A 10,842-nucleotide genomic window follows, 5' to 3' on the forward strand; every position below is an offset into this window, starting at 1 on the left:
CTACGGGAAACTGTAAGTTGACTAACAAGCTGAGTCTTGATCGTGAAACCAATGTCATGAACGCATCTGTCCTGAGCTGATGTACCCTCCACCATCTTCCCTCAGCTGGCCCATATGTGGTCTTGTTTCACTCCAAGCTGTGATGTCCATGTTGTATCTCTCCAGTTCCCTGGAGACAACAGCAGTCCTTCTTTCTGGTTGTTGGTTCTCTTGGTTATCCACTAAGGGGCAAACATTTCGTGTTACAAAAAAAATTATATTTTTATGACGTTTTTCATGCAGAGAGGGTGACTGGGGGGGGGCACCTTTTCTAACCCCTTCATCGTGTCAAGTGAGCAGACGGGATGCTGACTAAGACTGCTCCATCATGGTAACAGCTACTGAATTGCACCTTTCTCAAACCCAGTGCAAGACAACCATCAAGCTACTGCCGCCTACGTGCAGATTTGTGGCTGGAAACTCAGATTCACTGGGCCTGTGTCCATCACTGCTGGTCAATTTTGGAGGCTGGCACAGCACAGCACCAAGCCCTGCAGTGCAAGCCTGTGTGTGACAAAGAAGCAGCTGATGCGCAGATACAATAACCACGCAATCTCGGCAAGGTGGACACCTGGGCCTAGGGGCAAGGGAGAAACAGCTGACAGGAGACCTCCCCCTTGCTGCAGGCTCCTTTGGACCTCCCAGTGCTGAGACCCGGGCATCTTCCGCGTGGCCCTTCCCAGGGCGGGGCTATAGGGTGGTTTGTCTCCTCACTTAGCCCTGCTCCCTGGGGGCCCTGCCAGGAGCACGGGGCTCCAGAGCCAGCTCAGGCTCCCGGCTCGGGGAGAGCGCGCTCCACACCGCCACGCTGCGGAGCCCGCGAGCCCCCGCGGGGCAGGGACAGGCTACCCATACGCACCCGCAGCTACACGCTGGGTTAACCTCTAGCAGCGCATGCGCATCAGCCCGGGCATCACCTGGCGTTGCGCTTGCTCAGGGAGGTCACTTCCGGCGGCTCCGGCCCCGCCCCCGCACTGTCACTTCCGGCGGGACCGGCCCCGCCCCCGCGCTGAGGTGGCGGGGAAGATGGCGGCGGCGGCGGCGCTGATCGGGGTGTCGCTGTTGCTGGGCGCACTCGTGCTGCTGCTGGTCGCGGCGCTGGGCCGGGGCAAGGCGCGGGGGGCGTCCGCCGCGGAACCACCAGGTAGAGCCGGGCCGGGCCGGGCCGGACGACGGGGCTTGGGGCCGGGGCAGGTGGCCGGCCCTGACCGCGCTGTGCCTTGCAGATGCTGCCGTAGCCAACGGCGCCGCCGCGGACAGGACGCGGGAACCGAAGCGGCCCAAGCTGCCCCCGCGCGGCCGCCGGGAGAAGCCGCCGCAGCACAGCTTCGCGCACCCGTTGCTTGCCGCCGCCCTCAAGGTACCGCCCGGGGGGTCGGGTCGGGCCGGGCCGGGCCAGGGGGCGACGCCGTGCGGGGCTGGCGCCGACCCTGCCGCTTTCGCAGGGTCACAGTGGCAGCGTCACGTGCCTCGACTTCAGCAGCAACGGCAAGTACCTGGCGTCGTGCTCGGATGACCGCACCGTGCGCATCTGGAGCACCCGCGACTTCCTGGAGCGTGAGCACCGCTGCCTGCGCGCCAACGTGGAGCTGGACCACGCCGCCCTGGTGCGCTTCAGCCCCGACTGCAGGTAGCGCCGCAGGACGGGCCTGCCCAGCCCTCTGCGTCAGGGCGGCTTGGCCCACCCGGGCAGGACAGCGGGTGCAGCAGATTTCTTCCCCTGTACCCCGTTTAGTGGTTGCTATTACTGGTGTCTAGTTCCTTCTCCCATCCCCGCGGCTAGACTCAGATTTCTCCAGGCTCTCTCTCCTCTAGGGTGCAGCATGTTAGGCTTTGTAGAGGCTGGGGTCTGACAGCAGGAAGCTATGGGGAGCACCACAAGACGGGGTGGGAAGGTTAGGTGTGGCAGCACTTTGAGTGTCCTCACAGCACCTCTAGAGGGTCTGGATTTGGAGTGATCCCGGAGCCCTTTACCATGTGAAGCAGGTCAGTCCTTTGGCTGCAGTGGCTACCTCAGCCATGTCCTCAGTTGTGCCTTATCACACAAAACTGCAGTCTTTCAAGGTCCTGGTTTAAAGCCAGTCTGTGGTAGGAACCAAACGTTACCTGCTGGCTGCTTGGCTTGCGTGGAGTGAGGTGAGAGTCTTGATGTAGTAACCAGCTCAGTGTCTTGTGTTACCAAGACCATCATGGCAGTCAGCACTGTTTATCTTCCACATTGATGTTCCATCAAAGAGGCCAAAGGTTGAAGGGGTTGTCGTTTGTCCCTGCCTGAGTGAAGGCCCCTGCAGGTCAGGGCCACGGTGAGACAAGACACTTGTTTTGCTGTTGCCTATGGTGTGGCTGTGCTCATGGCCATGTGACTTTGGGATGGTTCATGATATTTGCTGCAGGAGATAACCTCTTCTTTCTCTCAGAGCCTTCATCACCTGGCTGGCTAATGGGGAGACTATTCGTGTATATAAAATGACCAAGAAGGAAGATGGGAGTTTCACTTTCACTGCTGCCCCTGAAGACTTTCCAAAGAAACACAAAGCTCCCATCATCAACATTGGAATTGCTGAGACAGGTACAGACACAGGGTGGCAGCTCTCTTCTTTCACCTGGGCTCTTAAATCATCTGCCTTTCTCTGTTTGAAGAACAGTAACTGCCGGTATGAAAGTTACAGCCTTGGACACACCTGTGGCCTTTTCTGAAAGACCTTGCAGTTGATGTTTCTGCCTCTGCTGCTTCATAGATAGAATGGATATACTTTGTCACGCAGGAATTTCTTCCTGTAAGTGTGAGAAATAGCTAAACTCACTTTCTCATGAATGTCATCTTGCTTTTTTAGGGATTCTATTGAAAAAATGTCAGGTCTTTAATGCAAATTATTCTTAAGCAGTCAGTCTCCTCATAGGTTGACTCATAGATCAGGAATCTGATGCATGTGCAGAACAGGGGTGGCCAATCTGTGGCACTGGCAGCTTGTGTGTATGGCATGCAGGAGATCGGGGAGGGGACAGGTGGCACAGCAGCGGGTCAGACAGAATGCAGAGCAACAAGTTGCGCAGGGAAAGGGCACCAGAATGGCACTAAGGAAGGTGCAGGGCTAATTTCTGGCATGCCTGCCAAAAAGGTTAGCTTGTACTGACTTAGAACATAGTAATCCATGTAATGTCTCATGCCCATATTTGCTCTGGGACAGAATTTTTTTGACTAGACAGACTCATAGAAGAACAGAATGGTCAGAGATGTTTCCTTTGGCATCTCTAATCCAATAGTGATGCATGCGAGGGAGGGTAATGAACATGGAATAGGTTACTCTAAATCACTGATTCTCAACCAGGGTGTCATGGTACCCTGGAGTGCCTCAAGATCCTTTCCATGGTGCTGCCAGGTGCTAGGCAATGTTAGCACTTTTAAGTGTGCAACCATGACTCACAAGATAAACTCAAATTTCAAACGGGAATCCACAGTGTTAAAAATATTCTGACACTTTTGTAGTTTTTTGAATTATTTTCAGCAGAAGAATTGCTCTCTTGTTTTTCTGTATTAAAAAATGCCTGAAAACTAAGAGCTGTCACTTTCTGAGGGGTCATAGTTTCATAGTAGCTAGAGTCGGAAGGGACCTAGGTAGATCATCTAGTCCGACCCCCTGCCTTGGCAGGAAAGAGCACCGGGGTCAGATGACCCCGGCAAGGTGCTCATCTAACTTCCTTTTAAAAATCCCCAGGCTAGGAGCCTGCACCACTTCCCCTGGAAGCTGGTTCCAGGCCCTAGCCGCCCTGACTGTGAAGTAGAGCCTCCTAATATCTAATCTAAACCTACCCTCCGCCAGCTTGTGACCGTTATTCCTGGTCACTCCTGGCAGCACACGGGGCTCCCCCAATACCTGCTGATCCCCCCTGACCAGTTTGTAGCAGGCCACAAGGTCCCCCCTTAACCTTCTCTTGTGGAGGCTAAACAGGTTCAGGTCCCGTAGCCTCTCCTCATAAGGCCTGCCCTGCTGACCCCTGATCATACGAGTGGCCCTCCTCTGGACTCTTTCCATATCGTCCACGTCCCTCTTGAAGTGTGGCACCCAGAACTGGACGCAGTACTCCAGCTGCGGCCTGACCAGTGCCGCATAGAGGGGGAGGATCACCTCCCTGGACCTGCTCGAGCTGCATCTGTGGATGCATGACAGGGTACGGTTGGCCTTCTTGACTGCCTCCCCACACTGCTGGCCCATGTTCATCGTGGAGTCAATGACGACTCCAAGATCCTTTTCCGTCTCCGTGCTGGCAAGAGGGGAGTTCCCCAACCTGTAAGTGTGGTGCCGGTTCTTCCTCCCCATGTGCAACACCTTGCACTTATCAGTGTTAAACCCCATCCTGTTCTCATCCGCCCGCCGTTGCAACCTGTCAAGGTCAGCTTGTAGCCTATTGCACCCTTCTAGTGCACCCACATCCCCCCACATCTTAGTGTCATCAGCAAACTTGAACAGGGTGCTTTCTACCCCCTCATCCAAGTCACTGATGAAGATGTTGAACAGTGCGGGCCCGAGGACCGAGCCCTGCGGAACCCCACTGCCCACGTCCTTCCAGGTCAAGAAGAACCCATCCACTACCACCCTCTGGGTGTGGCCCTCCAACCAGTTAGCGACCCATTTGACTGTGTGGGCATCGACACCACAGTCTCCCAGCTTTTTGATGAGGACAGGGTGAGAGACAGTGTCGAAAGCCTTCCGGAAGTCCAAAAAGACTACATCCACAGGGTCTGTCAAGGGGTATTTTGAGTCTGAAAAGTTTGGGAGCCACTGCTTTAGATGCACCTAGTTCAGTGCTCTCCTTCTACAGTAGGGGTGCTCAGCCCCTGGTATGTGGCTGGTTCTGGCCTTGGAGTCCTGTCATCAAGCCTGTAGGTCTCCCCAAGCGTCCAGAAACTTGGCAGTGGAAGAGTGGTAGCAGTGTTAAATTGTCCCCCCGCTGCTGCCAAATGTCAAGACCTGTGAGGAGCCCCACTGGATGGATAAGATGGCCCTGCATGCCATATTGGGGCAGCATGCAGTTGGATTAGGCCTATGGACTGACTCTGCACCAGTCTTCAAGCCCTTGGGGCCTTGAAGATTGAGCATCACTGCTCTAACACATTTGTTTCTGCCACTGTCAGAGGCAGGATACTGGGTTAACTGGCTCTGACCTAGTATTGCATTTCTTAAGTTCTTACCAGTATAGTATAGCTAGGTTCAAAAAGGGACTAGACAGACTAGTGAAAAGTAGAGAAGGGCCTTACTACCTAACACTCAGAATGTTCCTGATGGAAAAAACTTAGAACTAAGTGTCTTATGATCAAAGCAAGTTGTAAATAATGTAGGTCTCTGGATAGAAGAGGGGTGGGGGGTACTTGCTTAAAGATTATAGTATTGAAAGGGGAGTTGCCAAGCCTAAATATAGGCCCAAATTTGAAATGTTTAAATGCTGCTTTCATCAGGCCTAAGTATTTTGCTGAATGTTTAATTGTGCAAGCATTATTTTTAATAAACATGCAGCTGTGATATTGGCAATCCAAATGCTGCAAAGTAACTTGATATTACATTGGAAGCGTTTGCTCATTTTTCCTATCAAGGTTTAGAGATGCAAAAAGTAAAATGTGGTCAATATGTGCTGTGTTGTGGGAAAACCTCCTTGGGCAGAAGGTGAGAAGCCACCTTCTCACCTTCACTTTCAGCACCTGTTCACCGACTTTTGCCTTAGCAGTACTGCTGCCCCAGTTAACTGCTGTTTAGAGGGCACGTGTGATGGGCACTGGCACTGCATCCAGGCTCATGTGGCAACCAAAAGATCAAAGCAAATGTCTTTCACCTCTTGAGTCCAGGTTAATTGTAACTGCAGTAGAAAGTCACAAAGAGGCATGTGTCAGGAAATGAGCATATAAGGATCTCGTTTCTCCTCCCAAAATAAACTTGAATCCCATGGGTTCTAATCAGACATCAGAGTGGTATTTCAAAGGCCACAGACAGCGCAGCTTCTCAGTAGCCGCACTGCAGTGGTCTGTGCCATCCAAGCCAGGAAGAAAGTGCTCAGGGAGTGGTATCTTGTCCTAGTCCTTTAAAATAAAGGGGTTCCTTTTGTTTCCTCCATCATCTTCCTCGTGTGGTGAAGAGAGTTTCCTAGCCAAGATTTTAACTTTGTTGGCAGTAGAAGGAACAGCCTTGAAGATGTAGTGCAAGTGTTAGCTTGTCTCTCACCCCACATCTCTTATGGGCCTGTGGGGCAGAATTAACACTGGACCTGGAAGATGTTCTAACTTGAATGCCTTTTTCCTCAGGGAAGTTCATCATGACAGCTTCCAGTGACACTACTATACTTATCTGGGACCTGAAGGGTGAAGTCCTGGCCAGCATCAACACTAATCAGATGAACAATGCCTTTGCAGCTGTGTCTCCTTGTGGGCGGTGAGGAGAGTGTGGATACTGTCAGTAGGTAGCAGGGATTAGGATACTGTCCATTCCTGTATGCCAGGGTGAGGGTTGAAGGGATAAAGTTGGATAGGAGACTCTTCCCTTCCCTAGAAGGGGCATCCTCAGCTTCAGTTTTGTCACTGATTTGATTAAACTTTTGGATGAATACACCTTTTATACAGTGATCCTGGCCCTGAAGCCTTTCAGAAATCATGGAGGTTTTATGTTCCTCTGCTTGGTTAGTTGGAAAGATATTTGGGAACCTTGAGAGCAGTAGTATCTAGCATATTAGGGGTCTTCTCACCTTCACCATCAGCATCTGTTCACTGACTTGAGCTTCAGCAATACTGTTGCCCCAGTTTACTGCCCTTTGGAAGGCACACATGATGGGCACTGGCACTGCATCCAGGCTCATGTAGCAACCAGAAGAACAAAGCAGATGTCCCTGAACTTTTGAGTCCAGGTTAATTGTAACTGCAGTAGATGAGAACAAGCTTTTCCTAGCAAGTAATGCATCTTTAACAAAGATAAGTCTGTAACAGTCTTTCATTGACATGTCATGGCAGTGATGCTGTATGAACTTACCCTGTCTTGGGGCATTTGGGAATGTGACCTCTAAGTGTCCCATGCCATGCCCTGGGTATCCTTTGTGGAGCAGTCTCCTTACAGTCTCCTGTCCCATACTGACTTCCTGGAGTGCCATACACCTGTCACTGTGTAAACAGTGGCAAATGGCACTTAATTCCCTAGTGAGAACCCGGGATGTTAACTTGGATCTCTTGAGAGGGTCAGCCAGCATCTTGAGCTCTTGCAGTACCCATATCTGCTTGGGTTCCCCCACCTGGCTACCTTTAATCTCCCCAGTGTGTTCAAAGAACAGTCAGACAGATAAGGGAGCAACAGCAGTGCATCCTGTCCCTGGTGAAGCACTCTGCCTGGTCTAGCATCATTTGACTGATGTCCTGTTTGGGCTGTCTTCCAGGTTTGTGGCATCTTGTGGCTTCACCCCTGATGTGAAGGTGTGGGAAGTGTGCTTTGGCAAGAGTGGAGACTTCCGAGAAGTTGTCAGGGCTTTTGAGCTTAAAGGCCATAGTGCTGGCGTGTACTCTTTCTCATTCTCTAATGACTCCAGACGGTAAGATGCCCTTTGGCTGCCCTGGTTCATGTCCTGTCTAGTACACCCTTCCCTGTGACTGGTTGGGTGATCCTCTTCCAGCATAAAGAAGTAATAAGTCAGTAGAGATTCCTTCCTCAGCACTGCAAGTCTCTAAGCACTATGTGCTGAATCTCTCCATCCTGACTGATAAGAAAGTTAGGAAAAGGAATGATAGAAAAATAGGGCCTGGAAGGGACCTCAAGAGATCATATTTAGTCCAACTGCCAGCTCAAGGTAGGATCATCCCCTACTAAACCATCCCTGATAAATGCCTGTCTAATCTGCTCATCTGTGACAGCATGTTGGCATTGATGAGACTGCTTGCCAAGGCAAGTTCCCACCTTACTCCCCAGTTCAGATTTCCCTCTTTCTGGTGCATGGTTGTTCTCCCCCACCTTCAATACAACATTTCCCTGGGTACCAGAGTTGGCAGGTCACCAGTCAAACCATCATGGCATGCAGTATCCAGGAGAATGGCTCCTCTTTCCTGGTAGGGTCTGCAGTTTGTGGGGGCTGGAGAAGGGGGAACGGTATTGTGTTGCTCCTTGCAACTGACCTGGACATGTGTCTTTTGCTGTAGGATGGCAACAGTTTCAAAAGATGGCACATGGAAGCTGTGGGACACTGACATAGAGTATAAGAAGCAACAAGATCCTTATCTGCTGCTGACAGGGAAATGTGAGGTGTCTGAGCCTTGTCGTATTGCATTGTCCCCTGATGCCCGGGTAATGGCCATCTCTTGTGGCACCCATATCATCATGTACAACACCCGAAGGGGAGAGGAGGAGGAGCGCTTTCTCAACGTTCATGGAGAGTACATCACGGACTTGGCCTTTGATATTAATAGTCGTTACTTGGCGTCGTGTGGAGACAGAGCCATCCGGGTGTTCCACAATACAGCAGGCTACCGGGCTGTGATGGAGGAAATGAAAGGGATGCTGAAAAAAGCTACTAATATGGCCACCAGAGAGAGACTGCAGCAGCAGATCACAGATGCCCAGAGTGCACTGGACACTATTTCTGCCAAGAAGGACTAACCTCCATCAACTGGGATCAGTGTACGTGCAGCCTCTCTGAGGTGGGGAGCTTTGCACTTTGCATTTATTGGGATTTTAATACTGAATTGAGTGCTAATAAAAATGTACAGACTGCTCAACCCGTTGGGGTTCCCTTGTGTATTTCTAAACGGAGTTGGAGAGCTGGAAAGCTGAGTGGCAGAGGTGGAGATGGTTTAAAGAGGCCATATTCTGGGAGGTAGCTGCCTAGGGAAGATTATGAAGGGAAGGAAGCCTGTAATTACTCTAAAACTTCATTGATCCTGAGTAATGTTATGAGGTTCCAGACCAAATGGGAGGGTAGTTCTTGTGTGAGGTAGTTAGAGCAGAAATGATGAATGCCTTTTAAGGAGCTGTGAAATGGCTTCACAGGGGTGAAGCGCATCTAGTGAGAGAGATTTTTCTGGGCTTGCTCCAAACTTTGGAACTCTCACAGTTGCTAAAAATCTAAGGTATTGGCCTGGAATGTAGCAAATGCTTGCTGGCATGCTGAAGATGCAAAACAGCAGTGAGCAATAAATGTAACATTTAGTTTGAGATGGCAGATGGCCTGAATTTACACTATAAAAAAAACAGTCCTTAATGCTTACTGGGGTTGTGTAACTCGCCTCTGGGAAAGTGATTCAACATCTTTGGCAACAAAATTTTTTTTTCCTTCTAAATGTTAATACTAGAACTATAGATGAGATTCCTTTGGGGCTGATTGTATCTTGTTACCAGTCATGCTACATCTTGAGATGCAGCAGCAGATTACTTTGGTGATAGGACACAGAGAGGACAGTACATCACTAAAATATTAGTAGGATGGACAGGGAAGTATCTCATAAGGGATCTCTATCCCATTCCTTATGTGCAAACCGGCACACTTTACTCCCACTTACAGCGATGGCAGAACAGTTCTACTGTGCAGGTCCTGTCATCTGCACTTGCAGCTAAAAGCTAATGGATATTTTAAAATATCCTGGTTTTGAAACAGAGGTAGTAAATAGCCTGGGATTCTGCAGTACAGTATTTCTGTACAGAGGTGTGTAGCATACATAACAGCCAATAGGGCCTAGGCACTCAGTGCTGAAAACAAATGCTTTCTGTGGGTTGTGTGCCCTTATTAAATGTCAGGGTGACTGAGCCCTGTGGTACGCAGTTTATGCTGGGATTCTATGTGGGATGGAATTCTAGTTGTAAGATTATGTCTTAATGAGTCCTGAAACCTGACACTAGCGTGTTTTGGGAGACACTGAAACTAAAGTTCTGCTACCATAGACAAATATATCACTAATAGGACCCTAGGCTGGATACAACCAAATTCCAGGGTGGCCAACCTATGTGGTCTGTGTGCCGCAAGTGATGTGGGCAACCTCTGTAGGGCATGCAGCACTTGAAAGGAGGGTAGATGAAGAGCAGAGCATTAGAGGGTCCAGAGGGGAGGACTGGAATGGTGTTTGGAGGGGGTGGTGCTAATGTGGCATGGCTGTCACAAGGCTGCCCCACCCCCTGAACTTAGGGTTGACCCCTCTTCCTTTCCTATTAATATTTTGCAATGTGTCAAATCTCCCCCAATGCCATGTGATACAAGTGCTGTGTGCTGCTGTGCACAATGTGGTGGAGTGCTCTCACTATTAATGCCTGATTTGCTGACTTCAGAGAGTATCTGAAACACTGTTGATGCAGCCCAGCTGTAAAGGTGAAATGTTACTGTAAAAGGGTAGTCAAGAAACCCTGATTTAAGTCATGTATTTTAATCTTGTATTCGGATTATTTACCCACGTCTGTATTTTGATTCTCAGTTCTTACTTTTTTATTTCATAAAAAAATATCATGGATTCTACCAATGTCCAATTTCCTGCTTATTTTAATGATTTGTCATGCTCCATTAAAATTCAGTTAAACATGGATGAAGGCAGCAAATTAAGATGGATTTATGACTGGGATACCTGGAATATGTGTTTTGTCCTTAATCGCTGTCAACCATATTTCATAAAGACCTTCAGCTGGCCCCACGGGGCCTTTCCAGCAGGAAGGGAGAGGGGAAGCGTCTCTGCAATTGCAGTCCAGCAAGACCCCCACTGCCGCGGATCAGTGCGGTGGGCGTCAGCCCTCGGGCTCTAGCAGCGGGATCAGGACCCCGGGGCCGGGCTCGGGCCAAGAGCGGGCCCCACACACCACGGTC

The 10,842-nt window shown here is 50.3% G+C and overlaps 1 protein-coding gene across 1 annotated transcript; it reads left to right on the forward strand.

The window, feature by feature from the left end:
* The first annotated feature begins 1,026 nt into the window (after positions 1-1,026).
* TBL2 (transducin beta like 2) lies at positions 1,027-10,500 on the forward strand. The gene is made up of 7 exons (XM_090026677.1): positions 1,027-1,183; positions 1,266-1,399; positions 1,485-1,669; positions 2,457-2,608; positions 6,332-6,458; positions 7,447-7,599; positions 8,201-10,500. Exons 1-7 carry the CDS (start codon positions 1,066-1,068, stop codon positions 8,655-8,657), a joined length of 1,326 nt encoding a protein of 441 aa, XP_089882803.1. The 5' UTR covers positions 1,027-1,065; the 3' UTR covers positions 8,658-10,500.
* The last annotated feature ends 342 nt before the right edge of the window (positions 10,501-10,842 follow it).

The sequence above is a fragment of the Crocodylus siamensis genome, chromosome 13 (assembly GCF_052110815.1).
Source record: "Crocodylus siamensis isolate JL-2025a chromosome 13, ASM5211081v1, whole genome shotgun sequence".
In the NCBI taxonomy this organism is placed as follows: domain Eukaryota; kingdom Metazoa; phylum Chordata; order Crocodylia; family Crocodylidae; genus Crocodylus; species Crocodylus siamensis.